The sequence below is a fragment of the Phalacrocorax aristotelis genome, chromosome Z (assembly GCF_949628215.1).
Source record: "Phalacrocorax aristotelis chromosome Z, bGulAri2.1, whole genome shotgun sequence".
Classification (NCBI taxonomy): Eukaryota; Metazoa; Chordata; class Aves; order Suliformes; family Phalacrocoracidae; genus Phalacrocorax; species Phalacrocorax aristotelis.
This window is the reverse complement of record NC_134311.1, coordinates 68406801-68423844: the sequence shown is the minus strand read 5'-3', so window position 1 is coordinate 68423844 and position 17044 is coordinate 68406801. Positions and strand designations below refer to the sequence as shown.

At 36.7% G+C, this 17044-nt stretch overlaps 1 protein-coding gene across 8 annotated transcripts in view; it reads left to right on the top strand.

Annotated features, from left to right (window-relative positions):
• Positions 1-17044, top strand: part of NIPBL (NIPBL cohesin loading factor) — a 161277-nt gene that overhangs the window by 50598 nt on the left and 93635 nt on the right. For all 8 annotated transcript variants that reach the window (XM_075079886.1, XM_075079893.1, XM_075079890.1 and 5 more), the window contains 3 exons: positions 9250-9393; positions 12773-12938; positions 14083-14213. In XM_075079886.1, the coding sequence (XP_074935987.1) occupies positions 9330-9393; positions 12773-12938; positions 14083-14213 (361 nt within the window). In that variant the 5' untranslated portion in view covers positions 9250-9329. The remainder of the gene's footprint in view (positions 1-9249; positions 9394-12772; positions 12939-14082; positions 14214-17044) is intronic.

Here is a 17044-nt window from a genome sequence, read left to right as displayed (position 1 = left end):
TTGTGTTCAGTATTTACAAGCAACATGTTTTTGCAAGATGGTAGTAATCTTAATTAAAATACTAAATCGCATGGTTTATTTGGCTTTTTTGTCTTGTCATGGTTTAGACCCAGCCAGCAACTAAGCCCCACACAGCTGCTTGCTCACTCCGCTGCAGTGGGATGGGGGGGGAGAATCAGTGAGAAAACTTGTCGGTTGAGATAAAGACAGTTCAATAGGTAAAGCAAAAGCCATGTGCACAAGCATTAATAGTTGTACAAATGTGTACAGGACAGTACAGCCAAAGATCTTTAGTTTTCCTGCACATAGCTGGTAAAAACATAGATTTGTTTAATTATTTTCTGCCTGATGATTGTGGCACTTGTTTATCTGTAAGTCCCTCATTCTAATAATTTTGGAAAGCATCAGCTAACTTCAGTTACATTTTACAGGGGGTGGAACTCTCAAGAGAATGTAGTTTATGAAAATTTGTTGTTGGACAGAGGAGATACTCATGTCTCCATTGAGAAAGAGTTTGCAGCATGTGCTCTCTTCCATCTAGCACCTCAGAGGTGTGGGAGTGGGATCTGATGTGAGGGCAGGAAACTAGGTGTGTTACAGAGGGCTGTGGTAGAGCCTTTTGATAGACGAATTGCAGCATTGTGGTGGGGGGATGAGGGGAAATCATATATCAGTCCAGAAGAAAAACACCTTAGCCACCTGCAGTGCTATACAGCGTCTCTCTTAAATGTGCATGGAGCTCAAGCTGAAAAACAGGCAACAAGATGAGTATTAGGACAAAGGGAATAAATAATATATCACAGGTCAATATTAATTCCCATATAAGAAGCCAGTGAGGCGCTTTTAAGATGCAACACACTAAATCTGTTTATATGGAATTTTACATTGGCATTAACTGTGAATCTCTGAAGAAATCTTACACCTGTAGCTCTGCGTTCTTAGTGTGTACTAAAGCTTGGAGGGATTTTAATCGTCAAAGTCAAAAAAGAGGCAAAAATTGTATGACTAGAAGACTTGTGCAAAAATCAGCTGCTGCCTCAACAGGTTTATTTCTTCCCAGTTTTGTTTTATAAAGGCTATGAGTCATCTGAGAGGGTTCAAGGACAGAAATGCAAGATCAAAAATGGGGAAAGACTCCTGAATCAAATAGTTTTTGGTTCAGTGTTTAGTCACTACGTTTTTAGCCTGGTTAAGATCCAACCTAATTAAAGTACAAAAAGTTTTTAAAATACAAGTAAATGTTGCTTCACAACTGTTTTTAGAAAAGGGCAGCACTACCACCAGCTAACATAAATGAGATATTCAAGAAAAAGCTGAAAGAAAACAAGCTGCTACTTCCTCTCTCATACCTGTTACAACTATTTTGTTAAAGATGTGTGTTGCAACCTAAAGTGTTCTCCATTTGACAGAGCTGACCTAACAAACCCTTTTAATTACTCTTGCTCTTCTACACATCTCTTAGCTATTTTCTGTCAGTAAAATGAACTGTATTTAATATCAGCTGCTGTGTGTGCGCCTGAGCAAGCAAAAGGGCTGTGCTCATAAAAAAAGAGCATAATTATAGATGTGCTTGCTTTGTAGGAATGAAAGTTGCATGTGGAATATGTAGTGCAGGTGGGAAATAAATGCATGAACTATGGAAGTAGCTTGGGGTTTTCCCTTTATGTTTTAATTTCTCAGCTATGCTTAATATTGTGGCTGCTGCCAAGCAAAGTTAGGCTTCTACAATTCAATTCTACATTTGCTTCTGCAGGACAAAAAGAATTCAGTAGCTCTCAGTAGTGTCAGGATCTTCAACATGAAAGGAGAATCTCATAAAGAGGGTATTTGTTGCTTAGAAAGATGGAAAAGGAGCTGTAATAAACTTCCTGAATAACTGAATTCTCCCTAACAGAAGTTTTAGCTGCTTTATTTTGCAGAACTGGTGAACATAACTACCCTACCAAGGTATTTAATGTCTAATAGTTATCAGTGTAATTGTACCTGCAAAAATAATGTGTATTATATACAGGTTAACTTTTTAAAACATACCAGTTCCTTGGTTTAGGTTTTGCTACCTTATCAGTAGGACTTGATTTGTATCACTTTTCTAATGAGAAGGAGCCAGTAGTATCTTGTTTTGGAATGAGGTGCAAGATTTGTGTTCCATTCACTTGAATTTAGTCCCCATATTTTAAGACAACTGAGCTGCCTAACAGTAATGCTCTTTAAACAGATTCTGGTTTGCATTAGTTCGCTAATGAAATAGCAGGAAATATACTTTCCTGTAGAACCGTATTGTTAGTTATTTGCAGAGCCCTATTTATGCATTGGTGTTTTTAATGAAAATCAGTCATTCTGAGACTTATATTTTTCTCTTTTTGCGGAAATAAACTACACTTGTTGATCATCACAACACTTTGTAAATATAATTGAATTTTCTGCAGATTTTTGGGTCAGGTTTTGTTGCCTGAAAGAACAGGCGTTTACTTGGCGCTTAGATGACTAATTTGTATATGAAGGACTTGGTATGGGCTCATTTAAAAGAGTTCTTCATGCTAAGGCACCTGGGTTAAATATCTGAGATGTTATTTTTAAGTGTAGAACACTGTTTATAAATGCTTTTTAATTTTTATATAAAATAAAATGATTAAAAACGAAAAGTTTCCTGTGCTTAAAAGAAGGAAACGTCTTTAACAGAAAAAGGTCCTAATGCTGCTGGAGACCTAGAGCTTCTTTTCAGAAAACTGTGTTCTAATGACTTTTCATCCTTTGTAATTGCAAAGTAGCGAGAAAAGTCAGTGTCTCCCGCTAGGTGTTCATGTAGTGTAAATCAGGGAAACTGCATACTAGCCACAGGTATCTGCTCTCTGCACGTGCCTCAGGCTGTTGTTGGTTTTTTTTGTGTGTGTGTGTGTGTGTATGTGGTGGTCCAGTTGTGTCAGTTCCCCTCCTCTCCTCTCCCAGGAAGAGTTATTACAGGTGCAAAGCACAAATCATGCTTTATGTTAGTTTACCCTGGTAGAAATGTTTGCACTTCTGCATTACAGGGCATCTTTCCTTGAATCCACAGACACCTTATATTACGTATGCTTCCACCACCTTCACTGGGCTTTCTCTTCTCTTCTTTCAGTGGTTGTAGTTTGTAGTGATTTGAGTACCTACTATGGAATAGGTTTAGAAAAACACATTATGCTTATATTGGCTTAGGAATTGTATTGAGTAGTTTTTATCTCAAACTCTTTAATTTGTTACTTGCTTTGTCAGCATCCCTGATTCTGCTGGCTGATCACTTTATGAATCAAGCATATGGATTTCACTAGCACACTGAATTTCATCTGGTTTTGTGCTTCTGGGATTTCTGTATCTATTTTCAAACAACTTTTTGTATCCAGTATTGTAGAAGGTGAAACTATTCTGTATGTGCTTTGAACTTCCTGTTTTTATAAATGCTGATGAGTTTTCATGGGCTTTTATTGTTAATAATGAGTCTTCTGGATTTTTGACACCACACTCACACACACACACACACACACACACACACACCCCCCCCCGTTTCTCTTTACCTCCCTCAATGTGCTGCAACCACTACCCCCTCTCCCCTTTTGGTTGTTCAAGTCAGACGCATGCCAGGTGGCTTCTTGCATTACTATTTTAACCTTAGACAGCTGCATCAGTGATTAATTACTGTTCATTTCCAAAGTGACTTTTTTCTGAGACTGAATTATTGTTAAGATGTGAAATGTGTATGCTTCTCCCCATCCCCCCACCCCCACCCTTCAGGTTCTTAAGTGTTAGACTCTGTTTTGGCAACTGTATCTCCTTCCTTTGTATTTTTTGAAGCATTTTTGAAAGCATTTATTTCTGGAAACTTACTGTCATTGTATCAAACTGTAACTCTGGTATGGAAATCAGAAATCTGCCCTCTTGTGGGTAAATCTGTATGATGTACCTTAGTCATGGGATCTTGAATAAGGAGTAGAGGATATTCATTCATTCTCTTTCTGCTTCTCTCCCTCATTCTTGAAGTGATTTTTTTTTAAGGACAGTTTATGGACTGATAACTAACCAGCAGAGTTTCATGTAATTAACAAAAAAAAAGTAGTTAATTGCAAATTGTGGAAGTTTAAAACTGGCTATGAGGCAAGGCTTCTTAAACTTCTAATATCAACTTTGCTGATTTAAAAGAAAAGAAGTCCACTGCTCACCTGAATTATAAAGTAGCTAATACATGAGTTGTACTGGTTTACTCTGAGTGTGCAGCTGCAGAAATCAGCTTTGATCATAGCGCTGTGGTTACATCAATATGATAGTACTGAATATATAAGAAACGAAAACCACTTTTAAAAGTATCTTCATTCTAAATAAAGATTTCATAATTTAAACTAGATTAAAAATAACTATATTTAAAGTATCCTATTTAATGGAATGCTTTAAAAAAGAAAAATATAGACACCTAATACCATAGCCCTTCTTTAAAACTTAACTTTAACCCATCTAATTTTGTCTCTAATATTCTTCTCAGAAATATATTAGGTCAGTCGCGTAAGTTATTTTTAAAATCCAAATATATAATAAGTTAAAGAATACCCTAGAGTATGCGGAATGAAACATTTAAATGTACATAGGAAATTTCTGAATCCTGAGGCTCGTTACTTATCTTCGCATTACTACTGAGCTGGTGTATTACTGCACTGTCACGGTTTAACCCCAGCTGGCAACTGAGCCCTACCCAGCTGCTCGCTCGCTCCCCCCTGTGGGATGGGGAGAGAATCAGAAGACTAGAAGTGGGGAAACTCATGGGTTGAGATAAAGACAGTTTAACAAGTAAAGCAAAAGCTGTGCACACAGGCAACGCAAAACAAGGAATTCATTCACTCCTTCCCATGGGCAGGCAGGCGTTCAGCCATCTCCAGGAGAGCAGGGCTCCATCACGCATAACGGTTACTTGGGAAGACAAACATCACTCCAAACATCCCCCCTTCCTTCTTCTTCCCCCAGCTTTATATACTGAGCATGATGTCATATGGTATGGAATGTCCCTTTGGTCAGTTGGGGTGAGCTCAGCTCACTAGTAGTTAGCTATGTTACTCCGCAGTAACTAGAACATCTCTGTACTATCAACATTGGTTTTAGCACAGATCAAGAACATTGCCCCATACCAGGTACTATGAAGAAAATTAACACTATCCCAGCCACAACCAGCACATGCACATAAACAGATTTTTCCCTTTATTTTGTTTTCCACCATTCTCATGCATGCACATAGGTAAGCTGAGGAAGAACTGGTATTTTCATTAAGGAGACAAGAACATTTTTCAACCAAGAGGAACATTTCGTAAATGCAGAGCTTGAACGTTCATATGGTTACCAGTGGTCAGAGTCCTCTCATCGTTTCATTGATAGTCAGCAGATAGACTGCAATGTCTGAAAAAAATACAATTGCAGTTTGTTTCTTTTTACTTGAATTTTTTGTGGGATAACTTTTTTTTGTTTGTCTGCTTGCTTGGATTGGTTTTTTTTACCCCTTCCCTGGTTGTAGTCTCTCTTCTTTTCTCTGGATGACCGCTGTCTCTTTACCTAAGTAGTTTACAACTTACTTCTATCCTTTCTTCCTCCCTTAATTTTACCCATGCCTGCCCGTTCGCTCTGAAGAGGTAATTTTTTTTTTCTTCTGTTAGTTTTCCACTCTGCCATTAATCAGGTACTATGGTGAGAAATGCAGAATACATGCAGAGGTGGGTTTTAGCGAGGATCCACATGATACTGCCCAAATATTGTGCCACTGATGGCAGACAGCTTGGCTATGCTTCATTATTGTGTGTTATGGTGATAGCTTTATCATGCATTATTTTACATATATGCTGCCATTTAATGGTTTTCCTTTCACTGAGGGGTTCTTTGTATCACTTCCTTTGTGCACTGTAGTTTCTTCCTCCCTGAAACGTCTGTTATGATATCTGTTGTTTCTTATAAAGAAGCAAGAGCCTACATATATATACTGACTATGCAAAACTTAATTTGCATATATGTAAATTTGATATCTACTTCTCTGTTTGAACTGCTACACTACACTTTGATGCATTGTTTAAAAGCTTTCATGTGCAGCATTTCTTTGACTTCCTTAATTCAGCTAATATAGCTAACAGTTTCATTTTTTCAGTCAAGAGGTAGAAATGATGTAATACTGTTAATAGCTACTGTACAAAGCTGATAATGTAAAATTTTCTAAATATTGAAAAATGTTGATTCTTCTTGAGTAATTGTGAGCTGCTACAATGTAGTAGTTTTAACTCTTGTAACAGTTGGGGAATGGAAAAAAAACCACAACAAAACTTATCTGTCAGTCAAGCCATTGATTGTTGCATGTTCTTCTGATGCTTTGCATGAAAGAACCTATCTCATCTTGAGCTGTCTTTTTTTTCCCCTAACTGTTTGATATTTTAAATTCCTTGAATGAGTGGGTTTACTAATGTTCTCAGTGACATCAAATTTGAGTTGTAGTTTCACTGGATCTCAGTCTCTAGTTCTGGAATTGAACCCAACCTTGTTTGCCAGTTGTATAACAGATGCAGTTTTGCTCTCAGCACTAAAGATGTAATATTTGGACCCAGATATTCCTATGTGGTTTCTTCATATTGTGTTTGTTGTATAAATTAATCCCATCACTTAGTCCCATCAGTCTCTCTTTGTCTTTTGTTTACTCTCATATGTTTACTCACATCATCATACTTACAGAAACTTCCTGATGTAAGAGACAGGCTTGTTGAATCGCAGTGCTTAGTTCCCAGCTGGTACAGGCAACCACATCCTGTCCCTTTGTAACATCTGTACAATCCATCTTTAAAGTAATGGTGGTTCTTATCTCTACTACTCCTAATGGAAGGCTGTTCCAGAAAGTGGGAGCTCCGATGGTGAGAAGCAGTGTTCTGATTTTCTTCTTGCTTGCATTCATGCCCCCATTTATTGTTGTGTTAGCATTGCCCTGTACCGTTCTTCCTTTGTAACCATCTTTGCCTTAGAGAGAGCAACTGCATCCCCTCTTGACCTTTGTTTTGTTAGCTAAACAAACCAATCCCTTCTACTCTCCTCTTACAAAGAAAGTTTACTCTTCCCCTGACCGTCCTAGCTCACTGTACATGCTCCACTCTCAGGCCTGGATCTTGCCAGTTCAGGTTTTTTATCATGTATCTGTAGTGAAGGTTTCTAATTTAAGTGTCTAGTTTTGGAGGAATTTTTCACATTGAATATCTGTATAATTTAATTATTGTGGCAGTAATAGCAGGAAAGAATTTGAAGTAGTAGTGACAGCCTCTGATGTTTACAGCTTTCCCAGGTGATCAGGAAGGGAAAGTGAACAGATTTGTTGTTGTTGTTGTTTCTGTGTTACATATAGGATTTCCAATAATACTGACTAGTGACGTAGTCCACTTTGATGCAGTTTCAGTCAGGAGATAAGAGATCATCAGACATGACCTTTTTATTGTACATATAATTCATGTGTGAAAGGTGTTCTTCAATTTCTTTCATTACTAACCTTTCAATTAAAACTTAAATTCTAAAAGTGTTAGCTCATTGTGGGTTTCCTGTTGCAGACTCATTGTGGGAAAAGTTAGGTCCTCTTATTTGCTTTTTTTTTTAAACAATTGTTTATTTATGGAACTAAGAAACCTGAAATTCTGTGTATATTAGTATTTGTTTTGGGTAAAAAAAACTTGACTATTGAGTGGTGTTTGAAACTGCTCCAGGTGTTTTCTCCTGGATTAAAAAACCCCAAATGCAAAAACCCATACAGAATATCCATCATGGCAGTTTCTTTAACTATATTTCTGTACCTGTAATGTACTATATTTTTAATAAACAAATGTAATTTAGTGGTGAGAATGAGACTGTGGCAGGTGCAGCAAAGGAAGTCAACTCATTGTCAGTTCTGTTTAACCTCAGTGTTGGTATCTTTTTTCTGAAGAATTCAGTTGCGTGTATATAGGGAAACTTTGAAAAGTTAACTTCAGTGGCTCATGAAAACTTTGAGCAGGAAAAAGACTTGTAACATTTGGTTTCCTTGTCTTGCTTGGAATCTATACATATTTATTAGCAATGGTGTCATATATTGCCATTGGTGTGGCCTAAGAAAGAATGAGATAACAATTACTAAGGAAATTAGTGGTCTTTTGGTTTGTATGTATTGTATATGTAATTCTCAAAAACATTGGATTGTAAAGTAAGCATAAGCAGATCATGATTTCAGCATCTTCAGTACATAACATAAATGCTGACGGAAGAACTCTTCTTACTGTTTTCCAAACTGTTAACACAGGTGCCTGTCTATAACAGGTTACTGCATATGTATCAAATTCCTTTCCTTTCATTTATTTTGTTTGTCTTCAGAGAATATCATGTTCAATTTTTGTCATTTCGTTAGTATAATCGTGTAACAGTCATTTCATTCGTATAGTAGTGTAATGTGTGATCTTTGTACATTTTTGTTGTTTTGGAACTGCAGTTGAAATTATTGCAATGACCTTTTTTTAGGGTTTTTTTTTTTAAGTAATGTGGACTTTGTTACAGTTGGAATCTTTATAGTTAGTGAAAACCAACTGAACAAATTTCTTTTTCAGTAGTTGAATATAAACTGTGTGCTGTTTTACAGGAAATAAACAGCTAGTTCAGTGGTGGCTAAACCTTTTATTTTTGCAGAGAAGGTGATATACTTTCTGGTAGTAGTTTGACCAGACAATGTTTAATATTAAAGAGTTACTTTTAGATCAATTTTGAAATAGCTACTATTTAAAAAATATAATAAGATCTTGTATTTGTCACTTTTACTCCTCGATTTTTGTAAATTACTCTTCTTATATTAAAAAAAAAGTCTCCTATAAAACTGGGAAGCAAACATAGCAGCTCATTACTTAAACTGGTTATGCATTAAGTGCTATCCATTGTAGTATGAACTAACAGAAGTTTTGTACCAGCACAAAAACTGGTTAACTGTATAACCTGAGCAAATTTTCTTTTGATTGCCTTATCTTGCATCATTTTTGGTGAAGGACTCTACTTCTGAGACCAGAAGCTTGCCTTTTGATTGCTTAATACCATTTGATATTTAAAATCTATATTGTTCTACCCGCTGTGGACAAAATTTACTTAGTATGTAGCTGAGTGTATGGTCTGTGTTTAATTTATGTTACTGAATTTAAGTTCTAAAAAAGTAAACTGAGAATTTTAATTTGGTTTTGTTCTTTAACTTTTTTCTTTTCTTTTTTTTTTTAGTGCTTGGGAGATGGGAAGTAATGATAGCTGGCACCTGAACTAAAATATCTGTGTAGGCACTACTATCCCAGAACTTCAGGATGAATGGGGATATGCCTCATGTTCCCATCACTACTCTTGCAGGGATTGCTAGTCTTACAGACCGTAAGTACTATTCTTTTCCTTGTCTTTGTTATGCTGCTTTCTACCTCTTCGGTAAATACCTGCATTTTCAACATATTAAACTAGTTTTATTTTAAAAGTTCGTAAAGGTAAATCTGTTCAAAATCAGATTTGGCATTAAAAATGTTAATTTCGTCATTGCTTGAATTTTAAAATTCTGTTCAAATAAAACATGCTATTTTAAACATTAAATGAAATGTAGGTTAAAAAAAAACTTAAGGAAACCTGAAACAAAATATAGGGATTCATTGTTTGTTTGGAATATCATTCAGTAGCATATCTGGAAACCCCACAAGTAAAACCATATATATTGTAAAATACTTCTCTAAAGCATACATCTCATCATCTTCACTGAAAAAAGAGAGAGAGAGAGAGAGAGAGAGAGGATTAGACTGATGATCAACTAACTAGAGTGAGTTGTGGAATATGCTGAATATACCTGAAACCTAGTTCCTTAGTCTTGGGCAAGGTCCAGAAAAGTTGCTCTAACAGGTGCAAAGAATGGCTCTTAGAGTAGAAATAAGCAGCTGAACCTATGAATCATCTGTCTTAGCTGTTCAGCCTACAAAAGGAGCAGATGAGGTGTACACTGTCTTTAAATACATCAGGAAAACAAAATGCAAGGAAAGGAAAAGAACTATTTGCATTAAAACCTGATACTGGCACAAACCCAAATTATTATAATGTGACTGTCATGGTTTTAGCTGGGATAGAGTTAATTTGCTTCACTCTAGCTGGTATAGTGCTGTGCTTTGAACTTAGCATGGAAAAAAAATGGTGAGATAACACACAGGTGTTTTGGGCTGTTGCTGGGTAGCGCTTTTACTAGTAAAGGACATTTCCAGCTTCCCATGCTCTGCCGGGTGCACAAGAAGGCGGGAGGGGAGGGGGCACAACTGGGAGAGTGCCTTCAAACTGACCAAAGGGATATTCCATAGCATGTAACATCCCACCCAGTATGTTACCTGGGAGGAGCTGGCTGGGGGAGGGAGGAAGCAATCGGGGCTCGGGGACCGGCAGCGTCGGTCGGTGGGTGGTGAGCGGTTGTATCGTTCGTGTTTCTGTGGGTTTTTTTTCCTTTTTTTCCCGTTCCCTTCCTTTTCCATTTTATTATATTAATGTTATTGTCATTATTATCATTATTATTATTATTTTATTGTAATTATTAAACTGTGCTTATCTCAACCCACAAGTTCTTTTGCTCTTCTGATTCTCTCCCCCATCCCACGGGGGCGGGGGGGAGTGAGCGAGCGGCTGTGTGGTGTTTAGATGCCAACTGGGGCTGAACCACGACAGTGACCAAAAATAAATTTCTAGTGAAAACTAAGAGGAGATTTATTATTACTATAACGAGGTCCTAGAACAACCGTTGCAATAAGCAGTTGGGACAAAGATGCGTCTTGTTTATAAAGTGTAAGAAGGAGTTTATAGCTCAGTTGTCTGTCTCAGGATAATTGGGCTCAGTGACCCAGGTGCTTCTTCTGAGCTTTTGTTTTTATTATTATACTGTTGAAATTTGGAGACTTTCCAAGAGACACTGAAAGTATATAACCAGCAATTGAATTTAATTGCCTACAGTAAAAAAAGCAGATATATCAGAGGAAAAAATACACTTCTTCATGTCCGTCTGATATTCTGAAATATCCAATTGGAAGATGCTGCTTATGTATTTAAATGTGTATATATGTATCATTATGTATGTCTAATAATGACCTTCAGGATGCAAATAATAAGTTTCCGGGTTATGGGCAGTTTCCCAATATTAAATATTTGCAGGTAAGGTTCTAAAAAAAGAGTCAAAATACTTAACTTGTAGAAGTCACTGGCCAGATTCCTGGTGCAAGAGTTTCTTGTAACACTGAACTACCATTGGTGAGATTAGCCCTTGCGTTAGGTGCATTTGCTTCATCTGTTATATTTATCTGACGTTTAGAAACTCAGGAGAAGCTGAAAGAAAAAGGCTTTTAACTGCTTCACCTTATTTTTTCCTGTGCGAAAAGAAGGAGCTGGAATGGGCTAGACCTGTTGCCCTAAAAACATGGAGGACATGATGACTAGAGGCAATAGACTAGGCTAGTTAACTAGCTGAATTTATACTGTTTTGCTGATCTTGCTAATTTTTGCAAGTTTCTGGCGGATGCAAGGTAATCTGATGCAAGTAATGAAACCTAGTTATTTTAATGTATTAAACAATTCTATTTGAATTGTAATTTATTTATCTCTGAATACAGTAATGATATACCTTATATGGGGGGATGGAAATAATGGAATCCCTCCCCCCTTTTATTTTTAACCAAGGGTTTCAAAATATTAAAGAGCCACAAGAGTATATTTCGCTTAAGCAGTTTTTCCTGAAGGCATTTGTAGTGCTTCAGTTAAAACCTTTACCTCAGAGATGTTTTCAGCCTGGGAACTGGCTGAGTCAGCTTGTTTTCGTGGACCCATGAAAGTGACTTTTCTACACAGCTTGCTTTTTGGCCTCCTCTAGCTTACTCTCCTCCTGTCTGTGTTAGCTCTGCCAATCTGGTCAAGGCTTCTTACATGGTACACTTCCTTATTATGTCTATAGACCTAAGAATGCCTTCTGAAAGTGTGGTGTGCTCATTTATAATCTGATTGAAACATTGTGATTGGTGTTATAATTAAATCTTTTTAACAAAATTTGTGAATAGGTATATTGACTGTATTGACATTTTAGTGATCATACCAACCAATGATAATAGCCTTTTCTTGAGAAGTTGATTTACATGGAAATAAATACAGGAGAATAAACTGAGAATTTATGGTTGTTGGGTTGGGTTGTTTTGGTTTTTTGGTGGGTTGAGTGTTTTTATGTTGGGGTTTTTTTTCCATTTGTTTGTTTGCTTGTTTTAATCTACCCTGACCGTGAACATACAAAGTGGGAACACTAATTAAATATGAAGATCAGAGTAAAAAACTTAAATTACATGCTCAATGCACTTACACTACTGCATGCAACTACAAGGATTTTGCATTTCCTTCCTTTATCAATGCTTTTGGCTCCAAGAGAAAGCTGCCATAACATACTAAATAATTTAATATTCTGGAATGATTGAAAATATTGTTTTATTCATAATACTTGCCTTAGCACAGTTAAATATTTACAGTAGTGTAGTAATATAATTGGTGGACTTGACTGCATCACTTAGTTTAAAACGGCGCCCAGCCTTTGGCTGTATGTGTTCATGAGTAAAAAAAACCAACAGAAATCTTCCCTATATTTTAAAGGTAGTTGTCAAGTTTTCTTTCTTAATCACATGAGGGAGTAAGAAGGTATCCATATTTGTATGCTTGTGTTTCATTAAATGATTCTGAACTCCTTTCTGTTTTCTGATAACAGTTTTGAACCAGCTGCCTCTTCCATCACCTTTACCTGCTACAACAACAAAAAGCCTGCTTTTCAATGGACGGATAGCTGAAGAGGTGAACTGCCTTCTGGCTTGCAGGGATGAAAATCTGGTTTCACAGCTTGTCCACAGTCTCAATCAGGTGTCAACAGATCACATGTATGTATTTTGAACCTCAACTGTATCAGATCACCATCCTTAATCCTTGAAATCAAAATTAACTGGATTGAGAAGGATGTTCGTGAGAATCTGAAAATTAGAACATTCAGGGTTTTTATTAGGCTTGCTTAGCAGATGACTGCTAAGAGTCAAATATTTCAGTCAATCAGAACATAAATAATTGTCCGGCAGCCCTTATGCATAACTGTGGATGTTATTTTATAGATCTGCTGCTTATTCCATTTTGTGAGTTAGGAGTGCACATTTCACGGTGTAGGTTGCGCAGTACTCAGTTGTGTTCTACATTGGTTAATAACGTGCACAGACAAATTATATACTCAATATTACAAAAAAAGCAAATTATTTGAGACACTCAGGTAAAACCCATGTCAATTCTGATTAGGTATTGAACTTAAATATTGTAATAATTAAACCAGCAAGTATGCTCATGTATTCTCTTTTTGTTAATTTTTTTTAAATTTTTCCCATGTGTTCTTGGAATTGTCTTTGGTTGACAGCTCTGTGTTTTTCTTACATGTTCCAATCAATTGTTTTGATCAAATGGAGGTAGCTTTTAAAAGTCCTCAAAGCAAACAATAAGTAAAAGCACGGGTGCATTTATAGAAAATCCATTACATTTTTTATGGTTCAGAGGGAATCCTGTGATGTCAAAGATATGCCAATATCCCTTTTTTAAATAAAAGATTCTCAAAGTATTGGGCTGCAACCTGAATATTATATATTCATGCATGTTATTTTCACTCCTACAATAATACTTGCCTGATGTTATGCCAAAGTGTTCTTTTATGGAGAAGATCACGATATAAAAGTGGGCATGAAAAAACTTTTTGTAATAGCATGAAACTGACAGCCAATATATAAGTGCTTAGTAACAGAAAATAATTTTGAAGGCTAGTAGGAACACCTCTTCTGCCTTTCCTTAAAGAAGAGAGGGAAAAGAAATAGAGGGAGGGAACAGTGCTTTGCAAACTTGTTTTTTTTCTATATTTTAAAAGTAAATTGTCTTCTTTCATTTGGTTTTGGTCTTTTTTATTTTGTTTTGTTTTGTTTTTTACTTGACTCATAGTTTCTTATAATTTGAAAATGCATTTGCCTCTTTATTTGCTTACTTCCACAATTCCAGAGAGTTGAAAGATAACCTTGGCAGTGATGATCCAGAGGGAGATATACCAGTCTTGCTGCAGGCTATCCTGGCAAGGAATCCTAATGTTTTCAGGGAGAAAAGCATGCAAAACAGATACGGGGTACAAAGCGGTAAGGATTTTTGATTATTTATTGATTACCTTTTATGTTGTTCTGCAAGTTTAGGGGACTGATACTAACCATAAATATATATGGAGCACAACTGTGATATTTATGCCTTACGTTGTATTTGATAGTGATATAAAGGTACCTTGACATCTTCTAAGAGCGATTGTATTAGAATAAGCATGGAAATAAACTCTACCAGGTATTTTTGTAAAAAGTTTTTTAATTTCACTACAAATTTTAATCTCTAGGATGAGTGATTGGATTTATTCTAAAATATTCTTACTTGAATATCTTTGTGGGTAGGTTCATATATTTGTCAAAGTAAATAATTGAATTTGGAAAAACATGCCATGATCTCACTGAAAATCTGTATGATTATAATGTATCATTCAAGTGGTAGTTCTTAACCTTATTCCCTACCCAGAACTATTGAATGAACCATACTTAACAGCTCCTCCCTGCCATTCCTTGTCTCAGCAATTTGTAATGCCCTGAGATTTTACTGTTTTGACAGCTAATTCTCTTCTGAGGTATAGTGAGATATACTGCTGGAGAGCAAAGGTGAAGGAGAGAGACCAAGCAAAGGGTTAATTGGGCAGATTCTAGTTGTAGATCTAGATACTTGCACCTGAAGTATGTTCTTTAAATACCAAACTATGAAATGAGTAGGAGAATTTTCAGCATTTCTGCAGTGTGAGGATAAAGCTTTGCTAGCACTGTAGAGATATAGGTGGAAGTGTTACAGGGGCTAGGAAGTGTAGGGTGTTTTTGGAGGGGAAAAATAATAAAATGAGATTATTAGGTTTTTTCACCTAGGCTGGTGAGTAAAAAGCCATTCAATATTTGAAAAGAACTTGCTAAGGACAGCACACGAGTGTTCCTTGAAAGAAGGCAGAATTTCCTGGAATCAAAATGTGAAAGGCAGTGCTACATATTTGTAAGGTCATTGACACATTTATCTTGAAACTTAAGCTCTGGAAGTCTCCAGATCCTGTGTTTTGTGGTAGCTGTGGCAGAGTATTTTCCCAGCTGTGGGAGAAGTTGTGACTGTCCTGCCGGTTTGCAGAGAGGTCCCACAAAGAACACACTCTTGAATTAGAGTTTTCCACCACTTTTGTAGAGTAAAATAATTCTTTGCCTGTGCAAAATGGAGACCTTATTTTTGAAATTATCTGTTCTAGCAGAGGCTTTTGAAAGAAAGAAGACAAAGCTAGTTCATTTCTTTCTAATTTTTGCTAATTCTGTGCTTCCCAGGAAGAAACACTTTTGCAGCTTGATTCAATAGGTTAAGAATAATCTGTAATGAAATAAAAGTACCTCTATCTTTAGTTAATGTGCTTTGGCCTATGCTTGAAGGAAAGTATTAGTACAGAATAAAAAAATAATTCAACATGAAACTTAAAAGAATAGCTGATGTTATTTTGGTAAAGTTAACAAAGCCATTTCAGAGAGCCAGAAGAGATCAGACTTTAAAACTCTCCTGAATATTTAATTTTATTTTACATGATTCTGAATACTTGTATGAGTGCAAGCATTGCAATATGAGTGTGAAATCTGAAAACTGGAAAGAAAGGGGGAAGAGGGGAAAAGCATAGCTGTGTACAAAGTATTTTGAGAGGAAGAAGGCCCTGGAATGAATGTTTGGAAAAAAACATGTGAAGTGTGACTTTATTTTCAATGGAAAAAGCCACACTCTTACCTGGAAATAGGTGCATGTTTAAGCTAGATGCTGGCAAATTGTAGTAGCCTTGTTAGCTATTACTAGGTCCTGTTCAGATCTCCAAGATCAAAGGAGGCTATGCTGGTGTGTTGGGCTGCAAAGGTTGGCTTTTGTTCTACTTTCTGAACACATACTGTAATCTCCGTAGAGTCATGATTTGTCGAACAGTTGGGGGTTTGGTAGAGATCTCATGTAATGCATTTTGCCAGCTAGAAGAATGACATTTAGGCTCTTTTCTAGTGTTTCAACTTCATTTCTTCTGGTTTCATTACTGTCTGTCTTCTGAATGTTGTCCTTCTGCCTTCTGTTGAGTCCAGCATGCGGTGAAGTCAGCTCCGGGTACTGTGACCCAGTATTTGTAATACAGTTGAGAAGGAGCAAAGGCAGCGGGACCCCCTGTCCATTTACTCAGCCTGGTGTGGATCTGTGCACCATGATCCCTTGAGTGTCAGTTCCAGCATTAGTATGGACACAGTGAACTCAAATTAATTTCTGCTAGCCTTCATTTCTGAAGCAAGAACAGGAGGATCACCTGGCTAAAGAATTCCATTAATTACATTAAACATAGAATAAAATTCTTGGTTCAGTACAGTCAGGAAATAAAGGCATCTTCACAAAGCTAAATACTGTGTTTTCAATTCTTGTGAATATAAGTTAAAGCACAGGCAGAATTCTGTGCTACTGTTTTTTCCCAAGTTCATATTGATCTGTAGTTTAACACAGAAGTTTAGACCAAGAATTGTGTTTAGTTATGATGAACAAATAGTGCAAGAAATATGTATTATGTGGACACTTCTTTTCCTTTATGTCCTAAGTGGGCACCCCCCATCTTCTCCCAACCCCCATTGCTGGCCTATTTCATTTCTAGTAATGTAGCAGCAATATTCAAACTCTTATTCCCTGTCTTTTGGTAACAGTCCCATTGTCAGAACAGTCTTTATGCAGCAAAGATTTTTAGACTAGATTTTTAGACTCTTTTCTGTTACCAGGTTGTCTGAACAGACTGAGTCACATCACCATGCAGCATCAGGCCTTTGTACAAGGGCACAAGGGCGAAATGTTAATTTTATTTTAGACCTTCTTCATCAGATGGCATAGAAAGTTCGGGGTGCCA